Here is a 22,937-nt window from a genome sequence, read left to right as displayed (position 1 = left end):
TTTAAATGGAGGCACATGCTATAAGGAGCTGTAATCAACAAAAGCTTCTTACTCTGTCTGTCAGGATGTTTGAAAGTTGATGTGGTGGTATTTAAAATGTCCGGGATAGAAGTGAAAGGACTTCCTTGTGCATATGGAGTAGCTTTCACAGAGTGAGTCTGATGTTCTTCTGTATCTGTGCTCAGCTTTAGTATTATTAGCGAAATCTGTCTTCATTTCCTTTAAAGCTGGTATACAGTAACTTCTTGTATCAATCATTTATAACCTGACCATCTTTCCATTCAGTGTTTGGTAACTGATTTTAATTGTAACTCCTTTTAGATCACCATACTTCCTACTAAAAATGTATTGTTCTCTTTTGGTGCAGTGCTACCCTAAATGTATGCTAATGCCTATTCTGCTTAACAACATTCATGAGAGTAAACTAGTGGTCTTTGCTTAAATGCAGCCTTGCTACTGCATATGTTAGATGTGATCTGTAGACTTTCTTCTTCGTTTTGTTTCTAAGCTGTGTAGGTTTTGCTTCCACAAGGGTTTCCAGGGCTTGGCAAGGATTTCTTTGTACAGGTATTCTGAATTACTTGTGGCTGTTTTGGAAGTTCTGTTTTTTCTGAGGACCAGCTGGTGTGGGCCAATTTACTACATTATGAGTATTTGTGAGCTCAGATGTTGAGCTTAGTTTGGCATGCGTCCTGCTTGCCGGCTGAAGTTTCATTTACTTTCATATGATCCATGTTCCCACTCTCAGGTCTCTTAACTGGAACTGGGAACAAGGTCAGTGCAGAAATTACAAAGTTACTTTTTGGTCAGCGGGATGTGCAGTATATTCTAATCTTTACCTGGAAGCTCACGAGAACTTTGGGGTAATGTTCAAACCAGTAGAGGAGATACAGGGCAAGGTTTTAGTGTACTAAGTTAAATCAGAAGAGTAGTAGAAAATCTTTTCTGATGAGTGTGTGTATGTGGGGTTTTGTTTAGTTTTTAATTCTGCCCTTGTAGCACAGAGTGGGCATAAGTGTTTTTTTTACCACATGCAGATCCGCCCACTTCTCGTGCAATTGCTGACTTCATACTTTTATGGTAGTGTGGTGTTAGTTATGTTTTACCTCTTGTGAGGTTTCATTAAAACAAATAATGGGAATACAAACTCCTAATCCTGCACTGAAAGGAATTGTGCTGGAGTCTGCTAGGTATCAGTGGATCCATGTACATATCTTTAAACATTTAACTTGCAGTCTTGCTTTTGGAAATATGAATGTCTTCCTTATTGTGTCAGTACCAGCAGAAACCAGTAAGTGAGGAGGTTAATGGTGAGGGTTTTTAACCCCTTACCCAGCTTACCAGAAGATGTTGTCTTCCCAAAGGATGTTCTTCCTATATTTCTAAATCACATGTACTTCAAGAACAATTCAGTGGTTCTGAAGGATAGAAGGAAGCAAAAAGATAGTCTACTGACAAAGGAAGGTGTTCAACTGATGAAGAATGAGACCCTTCCTCTGCTTTGTCCTGATGTCAGAACTGTTCTAAATTCTCCCTGAAAGTCATTGTCTGAACGTTAGACCTCTTCAGCTAATCAGCCTAAGTCAGTTATTAAACTTCAGAATTCCCGTAGGCTAGCAGTCTCTTCAGACTTTCAGTTGGACTCTGACATGCTCACAGTTGCATGTAGTAAATGTGCAGGTTCTGGATGCTTCCTCTATTGCAATTTTGGTTGCACATAGCTGGGCATAGTTTACTCAATCTTCTCAATTTGTCTGGTTACTTCTGTTTCTTTGATTACTTGCAATCTGGTAAGTGTAGCACTTGCTCTGGGGTATGAAGTCATCAACCTGTTAGAAACTGGTTGTAGGACTTAATAGCAGGAACAAATGGCTACTACACTATAATGGCAGCAGACAACTGCTGGGGCTCTGGGCTACAATAGCATTTAGAATCTCCTATTCATACAGTGGTTAAGCCTGGAAGTCTGTACTTCCTGCTTTTTTCTTGCAGACACTTTTATTGTTGTTTTGTTAGTAGCTTTTGTTATAATCCATTTGTTTGAGTGCTACCTCGCTACACAGCACCCTACGTAGACTGTTGTTGAATCGAATTGTTGCTTGTGCTGATATCTGCTGGTTCATTTTAAAACAAAACTGCTTCCTTCCCCCACCCTGGCCCTCCTCCCCTGATCTATGCCTGAAAGCTAATTCCTGTTGACTTGCTCTTCCTATTTCGCAGAACGTACTTGAATCATTTGCGATGTTTCTGAATAAATTATTTAAACAAGAACGGAACTTTGTCTTTTGTGAAAAGCATTATTTGTTATTTCTCTATTTGTCATCATAATCTATCCTAAACTTAAATATTGAGTAGATTTTTAGTTTAGTCTTAACTTTATATTATGTCCTTAAGTGTTCTAAAAATGTTTACGTAGGGAATACTATGTTTGGCTAAAGCTGATGGAAACTAAAGAAGCTGAATTCTGCATATTTTTTTTTCCCCCACTGATTCATCCTTAGCATTATTGATAAGATTAGGTCAGAGAGAGCTTTGTAAACAACAAGCAATTACAACATGTTTATATCATACTGCTGAGCTATACCAAAATGGTGGCACCTCCTCAGTTTGCTAAGTTGGACCATATTGTTCTGCTGTCTAACATCTGGTTGACTCTTAAGCTGACTATTTTTTTTTACTTAAGAAGTATATTCCTCACTTCAGACATTTTGTTTTGTTATCCCTTTGATGAAGGAATGTTCAGTCTGTAGAGGTATGTGATTAGGGGATTCATGTATGATTTGGGATGGTTCCTGAGGCCAAACCCCAGCGTGATTTATCTCTTTGTGAGATTACAACAGGAAACATCATACCACAGTATAAAGGATATTTCAGGTCTGTTAGCCTATTGAGAGATTCTTTATAATATCCTACTTTGATATTCTTGTCTTTTTTTAAAAAAAAGTTGCTGTTGGTCTGACCATATGGGAGTAGATGCATATAAAGACAGACCTGCTGTATTTCTGCCTATTTCTGTCCTGTTCTCCGCAGGTAACAGAATTGTATCTTTACTTTCATTCCACATGGAGCAGGAGGTGTCATTTCTCCATCAAAATACTGGAGTGGCCTTGTTGCAAGACCAGCCTACTTCTGTTTTGTAAATGTCTGCCTTTAATAAGCTGAACTGTGGTGAATTATGATTTGATGGTGTTGGTCTAGAACATACTTTGAAAGTAATATTTATTAATCTTGAAATCATTAGGGCGTTATAATGTGTGTGTTATAATATATGTATTGCATCTTAATATATATCTTAGTAGAGCATGTAAACCTTCTGAATGAAAGTTCTTCTGTGGTAGGAGGGCTGCTCCAAAAGTAATGCCTCCTGTTTTACTATGTTGGCCCACAACATCAGAGATGGCTATTGGTGATACGACTGAAGAGGTTGAACTTTCCTACCAATATTCCCTTAGGTTTTGTTGCCATGTGACAGATGGCAGCAGAGGGGCAGTCTGGTAAAACAGTGTCTGACATGGAAGTGTGTCTGAAGCAAAGGTGTGGCATTGAATTCCTCCCTGTGGAAAAATTGTGCCCATTGACATTAATCAACTCGTGCTGGATGTTTATGGAGACTAAACAGTGGGTATGAACACAGAGAGGCAGTGGATGGTATGTCTCAACAGGAGTGACAGTGGGTCACCTCCACTGATGCAGATGTTTGAATCTGGCATGTATGCTCTTGTTTGTTGCAGAGGAGAAGGCATAGCTCATAGTGGAGACAACATTGAAAAAGGGTGTTTTGTAGCTGTGAAATTTCAGTACCAAATAGCATTGTTGTAGTTTCCATGGAAATTAATAGGAGGCATTAATTTTAGAGTGACCTACATAAGTAATGATTTGGTGTCTGATGATGGCAAAGTCCCTTAGGGCCTGTATCTTCCTGCCTTTCCAATAGCTTTCAGTGATGATATGTGGCTACTTGTTTAACCCGTGCTTAATTTTGCTCCTAGGTACAACTTAAGGAGAACTTTTTGATCTGTGTAACAGCAAATGACTTCAGATTGAATTCTTCCCCTGCTTTTAGAAAGACTGTTATTGAGTGCTTTTTCTGTCGGTTGATTTCTGCATGTTCCAGCTGACAGATGTTCCAAAAGTTAAACATCTGTGTTCACTTGCAGGGAAAATTTCATATGCCAGCATTTCAGAATCCCTTAAGGTTCCTAATTCTTCATACTTTGTGCTGGCCAGTGACAGTGAAGTTGCAAGGCAAGCAGCTTCTATACTAGTGTATGGGTTGCTCTAGTTACACCTCAGTTTTCTGCATCACGTGAGCACTTTTTGTCTGAGGTACTGGGATATGCTTGAGCTTATGAATTTTGAAAAGCAAGAACATGTTTTTAAATCTGGACTCAGCATAGTCAGACATTTTCTGTGTTTAACTGGTAGGTTAATTATTTTTAATCTTTCCCTTAGTGACCCTGGTGGAGGAATTGAGATGTCAGAGTTCATTCGAGAAGCCACTCCCCCTGTTGGCTGTAGTTCACGCAATTCTTATGCTGGAATAGATCCAAACAACCAGGTAAGAATTAAAGCATTTGCAGTTGTTGCTGCTGGCTTTGTGACCACTACTCATTGCTGATTTTTATTTTTAGTATCGTTCTTTTGATTGTACTAAGATCAGCAACTTATCTGCCTGTTGTATTTAATTGCTTTGTTTGGGATGGTGTTGCATGAGCTGTTTGGTTCCTGCTCATCCAGTCCTGTCTTCTAAGAACAGCTGGCTTTTACGAGGCAAACTACAGTCCCAGCAGGAAGTATTCAATTTCTGCTCAGCTTGCTTTCTTCTGATTTAGGAAGATGGCTCAGAACATGGTCAGATAAATAGTAAGGCCTGCTGTCACAGGCTTTTGTCTTCCCTTTTGTACCAGTGTGCCATTAGATAGAACACAGCTGCAAAGTCATGGCACAAACTGTTTGATATGTGTCATTTAGACACTTGATTGGTAAGCATCGGTTGTATTAATTTTGAGGAGGCTTCTGTTAACTCTTCTTAGGATGTATCCACCACTATCTCTTGCCGTGCTAAATGACTTTTTGAACATCATTATTTCTGATGATTCAGACTCTGCATTAAAAAAAAAAAAAAAAAGTTAATTTGCTGGAGTACAAAGTTGGTTGAAATGGAAATAATAAAACTGTAAATCTTTAGATTACCTCTGCAAAATCTTCCCAATTTGATGCCTCAGCAGGAGCAGGAGGAAGACACTAAATATGGGCTGCTGTATTCCAGATGGAAGGGCTGAAGAACTTGCCTTTCTTGGATTGTAATACAGCTTCATTATGCTCCGTTCATTTTGTGGTTTTGCTGGGAAGCTGTTCTGTTCCTTTATTATGTCTGCTGTATTTGACTTTTACAGTGCTGTATGTACTGTTCCTTTCATGTAGCTTGTGATGATTAGCCAGATATGGCATCCTTCTTTTACCAACTTATCAGAGGATGACTAGATCTGACTGTCCTGACTGTAAGGTTATGCTGCCAGAGAGCACTGCAGCATTCTGTTAAGGATACAGAAGCTATTTTTGGATGGAGGGGAAATCCTTGTCTTGGTATTATAACAAGTCCATCCGATTAGCTCTGTTGGCCAGCAGCATATGATGTAGTGCAATATTATGTTGGTGTTCTTGCTGTATAATGTCTTGTTATGCAGCATAGGTAGGGTTTGTAGTGTTCAAGGAATAGGAAGCGATGGTCCATGTAGGAGCAGGTTAGTAGACCAGGGCTCTTGTTTCTTTGAGACGCCTTTATTTGAAGAGCATTTTCCACACCAAACTGTTGCAGTGTTAAAGCACATGAAGGAGCTCCATACTCTATGCTTCATGCTTTAATGCAGTTGAAACTACTGATAAAAATTAGTGCTTGCTAGTTGCCTGTGATTGAATTTGAAGCATCAGCAGGGTAAGTGTTCAGTAAGCAACTGAGTTCTTTTCAGTTTTCCTGTGCTGATACATTTGCATTCAGCTACAGCATCTGTAGACAGAGCGTATTGCTGAAGGTCAAAAAAAAAAAATCACCAAACTTGAAAAATTGCAAGATGACTGACAAAAGTGTGTTTGGCAGTGCAGTGAAGAAAATTAATTAAACAGGCTTTGCTTTTTTTGTAGCAAAGCAGTTATGCTGCAGTCTGGCTGCGTAAAATCTGCATGTGTGTTCAGAGAATGTTAGATTTGTTATACTTACAGAGAGGAATTAGTAGAAATATGCTTTTTTTTTTTTTTTTTTTTTTTTTTTTTTTTTTTTTTTGAGTCATTTAAATTATACAGTAAAGCACGGTTGCCATCTTTCTTTTTTTAAATCTCTCAAGTTCATATTTTGCCTTTGAATGCCCTTTGCCTATCCTGTTTCTGAGAGATTTAATTACCTGTCAGTCATGCTGTTTTTTGTGAGTTTTTTGAGGGAGGTGATGGTGGAAATATTACTAAAGGAAAGCCTAAATTCTCTGCAACATCTCATCATAACATTTGCTAGAGGTTACAGAATGTACATAAAAAGGCAGACTAATCCTAAATGGTTATCAAACTCTTAAATGGGGAGGGACGTCTGCTATTTGGCCATTGAACATGACTGAAAATAGATATTAAATAAAACTTGGAATATGATTGTAGCTAGTATCAAAAAATAGCTCAAGAAATACTTCAATTTAATTGCTTGGAGATGATTGTAGTCTATGTAATCAAACTGCTGTTAAAAGAAAAATTGCACTAGCAGGAACAAGAGGGAAGAATCGGATAAAGGCAAATCACAGAGTCATAGAGTAGCTAGAGTTGGAAGGGACCTCAAGGATCATCTACTTCCAAACCCCTGTTGTGAGCAGGGTTGCCACCCACTAGATCAGACTGCTCAGGGCTCCACTAAGCTGTTCTTGAATGTGGCTGTGAATGGGGCGCGAGCAGCTTCTGGGGCAGCCTGTGCCAGTGCCTCACTGCCATCTGAATAGAGAATTTTCTCCTGATGTCTAACCTAATCTCACCTCTCTTGGTTTAAAATCATTTCTCCTTGTCCCATTCACTATCAGACCATGTAAAAGGTCAGTCTTCATCTTGTTTATATGTTCCCTTTAAGTACTGGAAGGCTGGACTGAGATCTCCCCAGAGATTTCTCTGTGATGAGAAAGCCCAATTCCCTCAGCCTTTCTTTGAAGGAGTGGTATTACAATGCTCTGAGTGTCTTTGTGGTCTCCTCTGGACCTGCTTCAACAGCTCCATGCCAATGATTAGGTTAAATTGATCTAAGCTTATTCAGCACATCAACCAAGGGGAAGTGTGCTGCTGCCACTTCCCCTGTACTAACATGTAATGTCCTTGTGGTTTTCTAATTGTTGAATCAACTCTCTGATAGACCTCAAAGCTGAAAGCGTGCATCTCTTCCAAGGCAAACAACTTCTGGATTTAGCTTGGTATTTACTAAGTTGAACAGAATTTTTATATTAACGTGGTGTTTCCCTTAAACATTTTAGGCACCCATTGGTACTGCATTGAACATACAGCTTTATGGCAGCAGTTATTAGTGGATCACCACAGTAGTAGTTCGTTTTCCCCATGAAGTATTTTCAAGGAAAATGTCCAGATTAGAAGCGGTGGTTTTTTAAATCAATGGAGTGAAATGCCTAAGTGTGTTGGCCATAAAACAAAGAAATAGCAATGTAGTTGGATGCATAATTAGGTGCTTTGTCATCTGTTGGCAGAAATATTTTGAGGTAGAAATGACTTTACAGTGCTGTGGTATTGTTGGAAGCTTTCGTGTCTTTAAAAATATCCCTTAGATGTATGGGCAGATGCATGCTTTGCAGTAACAAAAAATACAGTTGGCTAATCACTGTAATCCAACAGCTTTTTACAAAATTCCCTGTTTCTAGGTTGGATCTGGATTATCTCGTCTGGGAACAGCAGCAACAATCAAAGGTGAGGTTTTTAGCTGCTTCTAAAAATTACATTGTGGAAGCATTTTAATAATATTGCTTACTATGCTGTTTCCAAATACTTCATCTTAAAAACTTTTTTTTAAGATGACATAATTTACTAGTGGGAGGAAATCCACCTTGACAGCTGGAAATGATGCATCTAAAACATTCAGAGAGTGCATTTTGCAGCATGTGCTATGTTTTCTGCACAGCATCTGTTATTTTTTAATTGCTGAGCTGAGGGACTGGTTTGAGTGGACTTTCACTTATGATTTTGAGTCCTGTTTTAACCAGGGACTCTTCTGATACTGAGTTTCAGTGACTTGAGTATTTATGGTTACTTAGCATCAGGGATGTCTGGATATTGTCTAAGGACAGCCACTGTAAACTTCACTGGCAGGGAGGAGATGAATTATTTGTGATATGGAAAGTTGCTATTTTGTATACTTATTAAGCTGATAATAAGAAAACTGATTTTTTTTTTTTCTACCATCCTCACTTTTTTCTTTGTCCATTTTTAATATTTATAAATATTTTGTTACAATGTACCCATCATTTTTATTGGCAGCCATTGCAAAAAGTAACATTTAAGTATATATCTCTAATTGTATTTTTTTTTTTAAATCAATTTCACTGGGTTTTAAGATACTTTTACAGGTCTTCTGTGGGAGATCTGTGTAGTTGAATGAAAACGTTCTTATGCACAAAATAGGTATATATGCAATATATACCTCAAAAACAAAAGATTAAATCTTGTGTAACTTGCGACTAGCATTGTCTGCCTTTGCATGAGGAAATAAGGGTAACAAGCTCTGTGACAGATGAGGAATCTTCTGTGCGTGTAGATCTGTGTGTTAATATTTTCAGCACTAGTACTGTTCTTTCTTAATATTTACAGGAGATACTGACACTGCCAAGACCTCTGATGATATCAGTTTAAGTCTTGGACAGAGTTCTAGCCTATGTAAAGAAGGGAGTGAAGAACAAGGTAAAATTTCTTTTTCCTGCATATTAAACATGGTGTTTTGTTACAGTGACCCTTTGCTAAACAGCCTAAATACATTCATGCAGTTTCTTGATAGAATCTAAAATACTTTATCTTGAAGCTCTCTGTTTCTTTTCTTAATTACTTTAAGTTCCTGGGATGCATAGCTTGAATCCTTCTATCTTTATTCTTTGGTTGCATGTTTCCTGCTCTTGCATTTTCCAGCAGGTGATAAATATTTACTGTGTTGTATCCTTGCTGCTGAAGGATAGCTAACTTGTGTGTCTGTTAAGTAGTTTGTTATACTGAAAATGATGTGGAATTCAGGGACTTTGTTGTTGACTACTTTGCTCTGCTTCCCATTGCAGCCAAATGATGTTTTCTGAATAGGTGTGCTGTTCTGGTAACAGGCCTGCACAGAATGATTTTTCTATGCTAAGGACAGCTTCCAGTAGTTGAGCTAACACAGTTCCTGTAGTTGCTTTTTCCTAATCTGTAAGGAAAATGCTAGCTTGCATTCTTCATTCTTCCAGTTTTGTTTCAGACTTCATTTCTCATTTAGCTTTGTTGCCAGGAAAAAAAAAATCTTCTCAAACTAAAATAAAATGGAGCATAGCACCATAGGGAAATCTTTTGTTTCCTGATTTTTTTAAAGTATCTGATGATTAACAGGAAGTTAACTCAAAAAGTAGAGTAGTTCAATTTGGCAGGTCTAATTTGTCTGTTAGATTCCTTAAATGTATTCAGTGATGACAGGCAGTGATACAATGCAGAAAGTATATCTATGATGTCGCATCACAGGCAATGGTGCTGTTGTAATAGGCAGCTTCCTTCCACTTCATAATGGAGCTGTTTGCTAAATCTTCTAAGTTACATGTGGTTATAAACCTTACCAAAAATTAGCAGTTGTACTAACTTAACCTCATGTCTGGATTTTTTAATTTTTTTTTTTGACAAAATGTAAAGGAAAATAGCCTGACTCTCAACTTCCAGGTGGACCCTTGTACAGGAGAAAGCTTGTGATGGGTAATGGAAACAATGATCCTGAACAAGAGCTGATAGCAGATCCTTGGGACTTGCTTTCACAGAGCCAATGTTAGAAGCAGGATATCAGTTTTGAAAGGGCAGGCAATACTTGTTCTCTTCATCAAACCGTAATTCAGCACTGTCTGAATTAATCTCAGTAACTTCCTAAAGAGTTCTGTTATGATTTTGATGAAACCCACAAGTTTATAAGGTATGTGTTAGGTGTGGTATATATTTTTTGTTTGTTTTTGTTGCCCTCAGAGTTGAGGGGAGTTATTTTCCTTAATCAGCGAAGATTTTTGTGAAACAGTTTACTGCCTGCAGGAGGTGAGACAGAAAGCAGAGTCAGGGGAACATGTATAAACCTTGAGACACATTGAGCAAGAAAAGAGGTTGTGGGCTAGTTGGAATTCTTTTTGTCTTCTATTACCTACTAAGATTTAGCTGCTGTTTTTTTTTTTTTTTTTTAAAGCATAATGGCTGTCAGACTTGTCTGGACATTAAGAAGTTTTTTTTAAATTGTGATATAAAGCATTGTCCTTGCAAATTCATTTGTTTTTAAAAAGCATTTGAGAAACAAACTATGAATTGTAAATATTCTTGTAAAATATTCATATAAATATGTACTTCAACAGATTTGGCAACTGATCGGAAGCTTTTTCGTCTGGTGTCAAATGACTCGTTTGTCTCCATCCAGCCTTCACTATCCTCTGGACAAGATTTGCCACGAGACAACAGTGATAAATTGTGCCTCTCGAACAATCAGCTTGTGGACCAGTCTAAAGCTAGTGCGTGTGACTCAGAAGTAGCTTCGCTTATAACTCTGCATTCTCACTCCTATAGAAAGGATCACAGACCACGAGGTGTACCAAGGACTTCTAGCTCTGCTGTTGCTTTTCCAGATGCTTCCCTGAATGACTTCCCTCTTTATCAACAAAGACGAGGACTAGATACTGTCAGTGAGTTAGAAGCTTCTAAGCCCCCTTCTGGATCTAGAGAGTCCTTGGCTGAGAACTCTTGCATTTCAGGAGTTTTTCAGTTGGATGACATTCTGAAAAGTAGCAGCCCTCAACCACTGGCTAAGAGTGGGAAGAGCAAATCCTTGAAAGCAGACAAAAGTGTGGACAGTCTGAGAAGCCTGAGTACAAGAAGCAGTGGTTCAACAGAAAGCTACTGCAGTGGGACTGATCGTGACACTAACAGTACCATCAGTAGCTATAAAAGTGAACATACTAGCTCTACGCATATAGAAAGTGTGCTGTCAGAGCATGAGGAGGAGTCTCCTAGAGAAGAGAAAAAGGATGGTAAGAAAAAAGACTGTGGTGTTGACTCAGAGGATGACAGTAGTTCTACTACTGACAAAAGGACTAGTAGTGAAAGGACTGCTGTGGAAATGAGTTCTATTAGTGGTGTTCAAGAGGTAAAGGGTTCTAATGCATCCAATGAGATGCACAGTCAGAAGGGTCTTAGTGCCTCTGCTTCGGAAGAGGCCAATAAAAACCCACATGCCAATGAACTGACTACGCAAGCTGACAGGCCACCTGGGAAGGCTGCTGAACAAAGAGATGAGCAGAGTGAGAAAGTAGTTCTGTTGTTAGATTCAAGAGCTTCTAAAGAAACTAGTGGAAAACAAAAAGAAGGAGATGTTCGACCCAAATCTTCTAGCTTAATACATCGAACAGCCTCTACCCACAAGTCCAGCCGAAGACGGACAGGAAAAAAGCGGGCTAGTAGTTTTGATTCAAGTCGGCACAGGGAATATGTTTCCTTCAGAAGTGTATCTGGTACTAAACCCCACAGTGCCGTGTTTTGTCATGATGAGGACTCCAGTGATCAAAGTGACTTAAGCAGGACGTCAAGTATGCAGTCAGCTCATCAGTTCAGCAGTGATAGCTCTTCCAGCACCACATCCCATTCATGCCAGTCTCCTGAGGGAAAGTACAGTGCTCTAAAGACCAAATATGTTTCTAAAGAACGTGGGGGCGCAGACTCTGAAAATATTCATAAAACCCACGTGAGCTCTGAAGGAATTAGCAAAAAACGATCTACACGTCGGACTTCTAGCACAAACAGTGCCAAGAATCGTGCCAGAGTACTAAGCCTGGACAGTGGTACTGTAGCTTGCTTAAATGATCCAAATAGTTTAATGACACCAGGTAACATAAAACAGTTAACCACTTCAAAATCTGATTTGGAAGCCAAAGAGGGAGAGGTGCTAGATGAGCTATCTCTGCTGGGAAGGGCTTCACATTTAGAGTCAGTCACTCGTTCTAGGAATAGCTTACCAAGCCAGGCTACGTTTCCTGAAGGGGAAGAGCAAGAATCAGCAAGTGGAGGTAAGTAAATGACCTGCCAGAAGTAACCTTGCCACACTTTGTTAATGAATTGAGGTATGCTTAAGTGTCTTCCTGTATCTGTTCTTGCCAGTAAAACACTTCCAAAGCATTTCAGTCATCCTCTCGTGGAAGATCTGCAGAAATGAGAGCTGAATTCAAACAGATGTTATGAAGTACTTAGGTAGACGTATCTGCTGATTTGTTACTGGCAGTCTCTGTTAAATTCGGGCTGTATCTTATAGTTAATATTTGTGATCAAATCAGACTTACTGTTGTATTAGTCAAAATTTTCAATTTGCATACTATTTAAAAAGTTAACAACGAAATTGGGACTGTTTGTGGTTAAAAGATTGTGCAGGTTAAAAAACGTAAGATGGGATTGATTGAAGGACTATTGCCTCTTAAATGAACTCTTACCAGGTGAATGAACTCAATAAGTGTGATATAAAAAAAATGTCCTTGCAATACTATCTTTGATTGTGCTTTCTCATGATGATTTAACTACTACACTGAGTTCTAGGGATTTTTTTTTTTGCTTAGCTTTGCCATTGTTCAAGTTGGCTGTGCGATGTTGTTTACTTACAGATTCTTTGTTTTGTCCTCATTATGAGAACATGCTTACCTTCCTGTGCTAGAGAGAGGAGTGTAGTTTCCTCTTTCTGTAACTATTGCTTTGTTTCGTGTAATGTAAGACCGAGTTTACTCCCATAGCTAGCATTAATATAGATTAACAAGGGCATTTTTTCATTTTCTGCAGCTCTTGATAGTTTGTTTATCACTTGTCATAATGTTTCAGTCTCATTTTGTTTAGCCACATTGACTGCCTTAACTGGAGGGCTCTTCATGTTGTGGAAGATAAGTGGGTTTAAACTGTTTTTGAAGGTGTTATAGGTTTACCATCTACCTCATTCTCTGACATTTGTTGAAGGAAATACCTATGAAAATGCCTAGATCTTGTTAACTAAGGACTCAAATATTGCATAAGTTGTCTTTACATAAAGGCAGCAATATTGTAAGAAATTGTAGCAAACTTAGTCTGAATAGTAACGACAGTAAAAGCATAGTGTCTCTGACATTGTAAAGGAGACTTCAAGTCACTAGGAGCTGAAACTTGCTAGATCTTTGCTAGGAGCATGCGGTTGGACTCGATGATCTCTGGAGGTCCATTCCAACCCCTACAATTCTGTGATTCTGTGATACAATTCTGTGAAATGTGACCAATGAATGGTTCTTCTCTTACAGTGACTTAAGAGCAAACTCTACTCAATAGAATTACTTCACGGAAAACCACATTTGTGACTACTGATCGAATTTGACTGGTTTACAGTTAGCTCACAGATATTTAGATGCTTCCATTTAAAAAAAAAATAAAAGGGATAGTGGAAACTTAATGAAGCTTAATGTGTGAGTACTCTGTTATTCCTAGTCAGAGAGCTTTGCAGTAGTATTTAGTGAAAAGTTCCATTTGCTAGCTTAGTGCTTACTAAGGGTTAAACACTTAATGCATTTTCATATTACACCTTGTTAAACTGATAGCGCTTAGTTATTTGACTAATAAAAGGTCTGCTTTATGTATTTATAGTCTTGAATGTATGCTCTCATCAGTGCACAGTTTCACTTTGATTTATTATATCTTAAAACTGTTTAGGTTCTTTACAGACATGCAGAGGATTCGTGTACCTTATTTTATAGAACGTAGTAAACTTCATTCAGTCGTCAGTAGAAGATGAAAGAGTCAGCGCAGCGTTGATTGGCATATATTGCTAAATATTTTGATCGGTCTTTTAATGAGTGAAATAGCAGGGAAGAGCAAACTGAACGTGTCTAACTTCAATCTTAGAGATACAAAATGTATAGAGCAGCCTAAGCAGGGGAGTTTTGCTGGTATTTGCATCAAAATGTTCAGATTCTTCTTTGAACTTTGTTTAGATAATGGTCATTCTGAAGTTGCTGGTATTTTCAGTAAATGGAGAACACCCAACTATTACTTACCCGTGAACTTATGGGCTGCTTTTGAGAAATGATCTGGATTCAGGGTCTCCAGACCTGATAATGACATCAAATTCTCAGTAACAGTTATCCTATCCTCTCTATCCCAGGAAACATTTCCTTTATAAGAAATGAATGTGATTGTTTGTTTCTGGAGGGGGCAGGGTTTTGTATGTGTTCTTTTCTGAACACTGAACAAAAACATTTACTTTTGTTTTGCATTACTTAATATTTATGCAGTCACGTCTACCATCAAGACAGTAGTTTAAATTTATTTGTTCCTGGGCTATCTGAATAATTCCTTCCTATTGTGCTTTGTTTCTGTGGGTTTGTTTTGGAGCTGTGTTTTTGTTTGTGTTTTTTTGGTTTTTTTTTTCCTCAACATAGAGAACTTCTGAGTTCTATGATGGCTATATCTTAAGATCAAAGAAGAAAACAAGGCTTTACTATGGTTACTGTTTATCAGAAAATGTTGTAAATTTGTAGAATCGAAGTTGCTTCATAGTATTTCCCACTATTGAGTTGACTCAATAGTGACTCTCAATTTGGGAGTGTTTTTAAAAACATGTAATGTAAATAAGCACTGTGTATGTGTATACATAGAAGCTATCTGAGAAAACTAAGACATTATTTTATTTACGTGAATTGTGGAACAAGCCTGGTTCAGATTTTCCTAAAATCACAGGATATTGATTGGCTCTGACTTGCAAGTTCTCTAGTGTCATTTCCTGCTGAAAGTGTTACTTAATTTTATGTAAATATTTTTGAATTTTTATGGATTGCTTATGATAGCTTTCTGAAAATCAGCTGGTTCTCCAGTGTGCATCTGGAGAAAAATTTATACCCTTTTCTAGTCAACAGCTTTAAGTTCCTCATTTTCAGATAAGGTGTAAGTGAAATGATGATTAATGACTCTATATTCAGGTCTCCAGGGAAGTAACTGAGAAGTACATTCTTATATGAACTGTGAAAACGTGTATTACTTAGTATTCTCTTACTAAGCAGGATGCTTTACGAACTTCTACTTGTGTTTCTTCAACAGATAGAACTTAGTTTGATTTTAATCTTATTATGCCAGGAAGTGGTGAGTGACTCATTTCTTATGAGATGATTACTTGTGCATTTGAGTAAAAATTGCAGTTCATCAAAATGCAGACAAACAGCATTTGGAAATTCTGTACTTAATTAAATATTTTCAGTGTGGTGCATGTATAACCAAAATTAAATGGAAGATGTCATACTACCATCACTTTCTTAGCTACTCTTGCAGGCTGCTTAGTGACTGGTGGGTTATGGGTTAGATGTGGAGTTGTCTAACTGTGTCTGGTGATATTCTTTGGAAATACCGCCTTGATACTCTGGTGTGCCTGGCTTCTGTCAAATATGTGCTATTTCAGTATTGCTGTTTGTCAAGATTTAAAGAACCAACTTAGTTCTGTATGTGGCACAGTGGTGTTTTGTAAAACTTGAGCTGACCTGAAAAGTCATGTGCTCTCTACCAGTCTTTATTACCTGTAAAAGACACACCCTTTAAGATGCTGCTCTTTTACACTTGCTATAATTTAACAAATTAATTTATTTAATCACTTTAAGTACTTGAGGCTTTTGTAAATAAAATTGTTGTGTGACACTTTTCCTGCTGTATGTTGCATATTGTTACAAAGTAACAGCTCATCCTGTTGTTTTCTGGCCTATAATACATCACTGTAAACAGGCAAAATAGGTTTTTGTGAGCTTGGATTAGAGTCTTACATTTCATGTAGCATATGGAAACCTGTTCGGCTTCTCAAGTCTGCATGTGTTTGTACATAGATGCTTTGTGTATCTGCATGCGAGGATTGGACACAATCTGAAGCTAAAAACAGAATTTGAGACTGGTGCTTTGTGGCAAATGGTCATGTCTGCTGTTACCAAAATACCACTTTTTTTACCTAGTATGCTTATGTCGTGTAAGGTTCCAGTGATCTGAAGTCATTGCTGTTCTTTGTGTGACAGAGCTGTTCCATGCTTCTGTTGGGTTGCATCAATGTAGAGTTAAGGCAATTAAAGCTGGTTCTGTTTTCTGAAAATGAATCCATGCTCCAGATGTTCAGCCAAACAGTTTCGCATGGGGGAGAAATCAAACTCTGATAAGTTTAGAAATGATAGACTACGAAATGTGCACTATAAGTGCAATCTAGTTGTGTGTGCATGCCTGCACACAAGCTATCTTATTCCTGTGTTCTACAGGACTCTTCTACAACTGGATCAAAATAAGCAGGTTAGCCAGCAGAAAAGGGCTCTTCTGCATATGAGGTTCATTGTTAAAATCAAGAAACTCTTCTCTTTCTTGATTTTATTTTATTTTATGTTTTGTATGTCAATTAGTATCATGCTATGGTGTGCACAGCGTTTGGATCAAGAATGAAATAGAAATTTTAATGTTAGCCCTTATCAATATTTGATTCTGAAAGCATAATTTTTGACTATCACAGATTCAGTGTGCAAGAATGTAAAGACTAGTTTTTACAGAGATATCTCCGAGTTTTGGATCCTGCGTCATCTGAGTCGGGCTGAGATACAATATTCATCACTTAACGATGAGAACAGCATGGGGAGCAATAGACATGGCTGGAACGCAGCTCTGCAGTCTGTATTTCTGGAACTTGCCACTGTAGTGGCACGTAGAATAAATCTTGCATTTACAAAATAGCTCATCAATAACTACTACAGCAAAAAGCTATTTCTGTATATCTTGCGTGGAACTTTGTCCTACTTGTTTTGCCCCCTCTCTGGTATTTATGGATAACACAAGGACTTTCGTTAGAAGGCTTATGACCACAGTAACGCTGAGCTTTCCTGAATTTCATTGTTCCAGAGGGATGAGAGCAAGAACAAAAACAAAAAAACCACAAGTTTTGTCTGACTCCTAGCAGTGGCTGCTGAGACCCAGGGATGTGTATAGTTGCCAAAAGCCCTTAGTACTGTTAGTAAAGGTCTTCCTGCTAATCTAATGGAAACATACTCCCTTAGTGCTTTATGCCCAGAATATTAAGTATTTCACATAAAGTTATGTGGGGATGCATGAGTGAAATCCAGGATACTTGTTGGAAAAATGCGTTCTGCAGCATTGCTGTATATACTAAAAGTAAAATAAAAAAAAAGTTTTGTTTATTTTCCATTGGTAGCAGCACTCGGAAAATGACTCTAGTTAAATTCTTTCTAACCTTCAAACAAACTAGAAGTAGTGGTTCCTCCAAAATGCTTTGCATTGCTGTGGCACTGAGGTTTTTGCATGTCATAGGTTGATGGTGTTTGTGCAACTACTTCTCACGATAATATTTTTTTACTTGATTTGGAAAGAATAGCTGGATTTTGTTGACAAATGATGTATGTTGATGAATTTCCTGACTATTCATTTCCAGCAGAAATCTCATGGGAACTTTTGGTACTTGGTGTAAATCAAATTCTGACTACAGTGAAGTTAGTAGGCCACTTTTTTATAGATATATCTGAATTTATTGTTACACAGACAGCCAAAAACAGTTCCGAGAGCTCTCTGTACTGTAATGAAAGTGCTACATGCTTCTGCCAAATGTAACTATGCAATGTAACTCGATATTATAGTTAATAATAGCCCATTCAGAGCAAGCATGATTTTCTGTAACTGATGTACTAATGAATACCACTTATACTGAAGAGGCTTTGTCTTCTAAAGACTTGACATATCTATTCCTAAAGATGTATAAATCCAAATACAAATAACAGGCTTCCTAAAGAGTAGTGTAGGATATGAACGTTTTCTACTACATGAACATACTACTACTTATTAATAATACCCAGTTCCCTAAATTATAGGGTTATATCCCCCTATTCTGTATCAGGGCAGAGAATCAGATTAGTAGATTTGCTTTTGGTCTTCTGTCCCTAGTGTGTCAACACTACAGTTAAAAAGGTTGTGTAATGTCTACAGTTTTTAATAGTGGAATAATACAAGTGAGAAGAAGAATGGTGAAGTAGATGAACGGAGACTCTGAATTCTATCTTTGGTATTACTATGGAAATTTGTCTATCTGGTTGGTTTATAAAAAAATGTTTGGTTCAGAATTCAAAACAGATGGCTTCATTGTCATAGTTGTTCCCTACTTGACAGGGTTTGCCTTTCCAGATTGTTTGACATAACTTATATTCTTCTCATCTCATTCTGAACTTTTTTTAATACATTTCAATCACAACACTGAAGCCTTGGGCTTTTCTTCTGAATTTTGGTTTGGTTCATTGTGTGTGGTTTTTCTGTTTGTTTGTTTGTTTTTTTGTGACTACCTTTGCTTTCCAAAAAGTATACTGTTTTTTTTTCCTCTGTCCTGTTTTTCAGCTAAACTTGATATGACAGAGGTATTCCTCTGCTTTATGAAGTCTCTCCCTTGCTGCCCGCGTATCCACTTATAACTTCCCTCAGAAATTGGCATTAGGTTTATCTTGTAATTTTCCACTGTTGTTTATAATGCTATAAGCCAGTACATTGGTTTTTTCAACAGAGAGATTGAAGAAATGCTTTCAGTATATAAGGGGGCTATAAAAAGGAAAGGGGCAGAGTCTTTAGCAGGGTCTGTTGCGGTAGGACAAGGAGAAATGTTTTCAAACTGTAAGAGATTTAGGTTGGATATAGAGAAGTTTCTTATGAGAAGGGTGGTGAAGCGCTGCCCTGTCCATGGAGCCAAGGTCAGGCTGGAGAGGCTCTGAGCACCCTAATCTTGCTGTAGGTGTCCTTGTTCATTGCAGGGGAGTTGGGCTAGATGGCCTTTAAGGGCTCCCTTCCATCTCAAGTAATTCTCAAATTCTTGGAATTTTTGGTCTAATAATGGTGTGTAATCCACAGTGACTAATAATGCTATATTGGCGATATAGACTGAACTAACTCCTTCCTTCTTAAGTTTTTAAAATAGTGTTAAGGTACATGAGAATAAACTTTATGGGAGAAAAAACATAAAGTAATGAATGCTTATGTGGGAAATCAAGCTGTTATTGCCGCTGCCTGTCACAGACTGTTTTATTCTCTCTCAACTTTCTTTATATCTTCTGAAGAGAAGTATGGCTTTTCTTACATTCCCAACACAAATGAGATGTTAGATACAGAAGGACAAAACTTCAGCTATTTAGCAAAATTTGTTCAAGGTTAGAAGACAGATTTCATTGACAGTGTGAATGCGTGAGCTCTAAACTTCTGATGTCAGCATTGACTGAGTGTTTGTGAGGTTGATCATTACCAGTGGTTGAAAAAGGGCACAGCTTCCAGTTTGACGGTGAGAAATGGAGTGTCCAGATGTTGTGTTTTGTACACAAGTCTAACTATGCCTCATGGATTAATTTTCAAAACAGTTTAGACTTCATGACCTATTTCTTTTGAGAAAAGTGAGGGATATTATTTCTATTTTGTCGTTGATTGTTTTTGTTGTTGCTTTTTTTTTTTTTTTTTTTTTTTTTGTCTTTCTAATGAGACAATTTTGCAATTTTTATCTGTTGAATTCTATGGTTTTGCACATCAGTGCCTCTGTGTCATGACTTCCCAGGAATCTTCTTACATGAAAAGAATTTGTCTATATGTCAGAATTCATCAGAAAAAATCGGATGCTAGGTTTAGCATTTTAGCTTAGCCAAAATGAAGTGAGCCTCGTTGATGTAGTAAAGCTTGGGAATTCTGGTTTATTTTTCTTCTTTCCAATCTCAAGCTTCATGATTTTCAATCTTAAAGCTTAGATCAGAAGAAGTGATAGATAAATGCAGGATGACATAAATGTCTTTTTTGGTTTGTATGCATAAATGTTTTCCTGTAAAAGAAAACATTAATCTTTTGTTAAAGCTAATTGTGCGTTGAAGTGTAAAGGCAAGTCCTTATGTCTGTTTTTCTTTTTAAAACTGAGGAATTAGAAATTGACATGCAGTTTGTTTTACATACTGTAAAAAGAGAAATTCTAGGAAGTCATAGCCCACAAAGAGGGATGGTTCAGGCTATGCTCTGGTGTTCCAAGAGTGGTGCCATTGTAAGCTGTCATTCTAGAGTTTTCCCTAAGAATACATCTGAGCTTTTTATTGGGAAGATGTCATTCCAAATGCATACTTAGGAAGTGATGTCCTTATGACTTAATAAATGATGGTTTGGCCCTCTTCCAATCAGAATGGAAATGAAAGAATGAAAAGAAGGGAAAACATTAATTTTAATGAATATGTGTGCAGATACACAGTTGTTAACAACACAAGTCAAAACAATTTTTTCTCTTTGAAATTAGAGAGATTTTATTTGGCAGTAAGTTTAGTAGGGTTTAATTTGCTATGAAGTTGTCTGTAGACTTTTACTTCTTGTTTTGTGCATCTGTGGGAAGTAGGTTTGCATTTCTCATGTGCACTTTAAACTTCAAATCTGGTCTGTTTGTTGTTTTTTTCCTGATCTTGAGAGTGGTTAATGTTTGAGGCTCAAATGCACGTGGTGTCATGCAGAAGAAATTTAAGTGTAAATTTCTTGACTTTAGTGAAGTGTGGTGTTCCAACGCAAAAGATAAGAAAAAGCAGGGAAATAAAAACTTTGAAACAAACATTCTGTAAACTGGAAGGCTTGTCATGACTGATTTAAAAAACAAAACAAACAAACAAACAAAAAAACCAGCCACGCACAAAACTGAAGACACACGGTCTGTGTTATCTCTCTCTGTTGGATCAGAATTTTCTACATTCATGTGTATGTTAGATCTCGTTTTCTTGGAATCTGGGATAAAGGACTGTGAGTCACAGCACTGAAGTGTGAGTTCTAGACTAGAGGTGTGTTTAGAAAAGCTACTGTCCTACTGAGATATTTTCTTTAGTTTTTTTATATAAACATCAAAACGTATTACTTTATAAATATTACAGGAAGCTTGCTTATATTAAAACAATTTCCCCTGATTAAATAGGTCTTACAGCATAGTAGTGGCTATTGGAGGATATTCATCCTGCTACCTGTAAAATCAGGAGTAGCTATACTGCTTCTCTTCTTTAAAGACAAGTAGAACTACAAATAATGCATATTAACGTAGTTTCCATACCTGTTTTTTAGATCCTGTATTGCTTTGTGAGGTGTTTTTTTGTTTTTGTTGTTTGTTTTTAACCCCCAAAAGCCCTGTTTGGTTAATTTAGTGGCTCTCCACACTTCAAACAAATGATAATCCTTTCTGCACAACTGGGTTTTTTTTTTCAATTTTTAAGTCATGGTTTCAACATGTAGCTTGAGCTCTTGTGTAATGCTAGGAGACTCACAGCTCCTTGGCTGAAAAGCTCTGCTGTCTTTTCAAAGCAGCGAATAGACTTGCTCAGTGATCTGGAATGGCACAAGCTGCATTCAGGAGGAGCGTATGTGTACTGACCAGAACTTTCAAGATAAATCCAAAATCCCTTGGCAGATTATGTAGAAAGCTACACCGAAACCTACTTATCTTAAAGCTTAATGAAATGACAGAAAACCTAGTGAATGCCAGAGTTATTTGCCTATGCATGTTTAGATTTCATCTGGAAGTAGATAGGAATTTAGATTGTGGATGTTTTTGTTTGTTTTTAAATCTTTCATTTATATTTAATTTTTTCTTTTTTTCCTTGTTTCTCCCTACCCCAAGAGATCACCTCTGTCTGTTCAGGAAGTAAACTTGCTTCACTGGTAGATCAGAGCTGTGTAGGAAGGACCTCTAGTGTTTCTATAAGCTAGGTTCGAATTGCTGCAGAAGCTGATGTGTTTACTGAGGAAGGAACATCAGAATAAAAACAGATGTGTTAAGAAGAATTAAAGTTGAATGCTTTTGCCACATAAGTGCAAGTGATAATTAAAATGTAAATAGAGGATGTCACTATCTTAATGGTAGCTAAGATGTTTACACATCAGTTAAGATCAATTGCTGTTCTTTATTCTGTGTTGCTTAGCTGTGGCCTGATTTGTAGAAATGCATGGTGTTGCTTTTGCATCTGAAGTCTATAGAAACTGTATTTTGGGTGCATGTGTGAGTTGTGCATGCTGATGTATGCACTGGAAAAGCTGAGATTTACACACTGGTGTCTGAAATTCGTGCCTGATTTTTGATCTCTTGTGCTTTAACTGAGTCCATCAGAAAGAAAGCTCAGAATTCCTGCTGTCTTGTCTGGTGTTTCACTTGTCCTTTTAAATGTAAGAGTCAGAAATTGAAGAAATTAAACTGTGTATTAAAATGAAGCGTAAAGGTTAATGATTTATGTTTTAACTGAATCCTTGCTGAAATATGCTTAAAAGCGGTTATCACCTATTCATGCTTACAACGAAAGACTGATTGTGGAGGTGTGGGGTTGCTCGCTTTCACCTCATGGTTTTCTTAAAAATAACAGAAACAGTTGAATTAAGGATTTTCTAAATATTTTGACAATGAAATGCTTGTAACTTTAAGATTGGTCTTAAAATAATTTCTTTATGTAGCTTTTTAGCTGTTAGAGCAAATTATAGGTTGAAGTTTCATGTACAGTATTCGTTTAACCTGTGGTTTGTAAGTGGGCTCTTTTTTCGTGCCTTCTGTATTGTCAGAGCTGTGGCAGTAGCACACGGTAGCGGTAGGTTGCTACTTTGTAGACTAGTGCTACATCCTTTTCTAGTAACTTTGGAAAACTTAATGACAGAATGTTTTAACTTGGAGGGCTGAA

General features: G+C 37.5%; 1 protein-coding gene across 2 annotated transcripts in view; it reads left to right on the top strand.

The window, feature by feature from the left end:
- Positions 1–22,937, top strand: part of PCNX1 (pecanex 1) — a gene marked incomplete at both ends in the record, with an annotated part of 81,607 nt that overhangs the window by 9,991 nt on the left and 48,679 nt on the right. For both annotated transcript variants that reach the window (XM_079537769.1, XM_079537768.1), the window contains 4 exons: positions 4,453–4,558; positions 7,893–7,938; positions 8,836–8,925; positions 10,584–12,284. In XM_079537769.1, coding sequence (XP_079393895.1) covers positions 4,453–4,558; positions 7,893–7,938; positions 8,836–8,925; positions 10,584–12,284 — 1,943 coding nt within the window. The remainder of the gene's footprint in view (positions 1–4,452; positions 4,559–7,892; positions 7,939–8,835; positions 8,926–10,583; positions 12,285–22,937) is intronic.

The sequence above is a fragment of the Tetrao urogallus genome (assembly GCF_951394365.1).
Source record: "Tetrao urogallus genome assembly, chromosome: 6".
Lineage (NCBI taxonomy): Eukaryota > Metazoa > Chordata > Aves > Galliformes > Phasianidae > Tetrao > Tetrao urogallus.
This window is presented reverse-complemented; position numbering and strand designations above follow the sequence as displayed.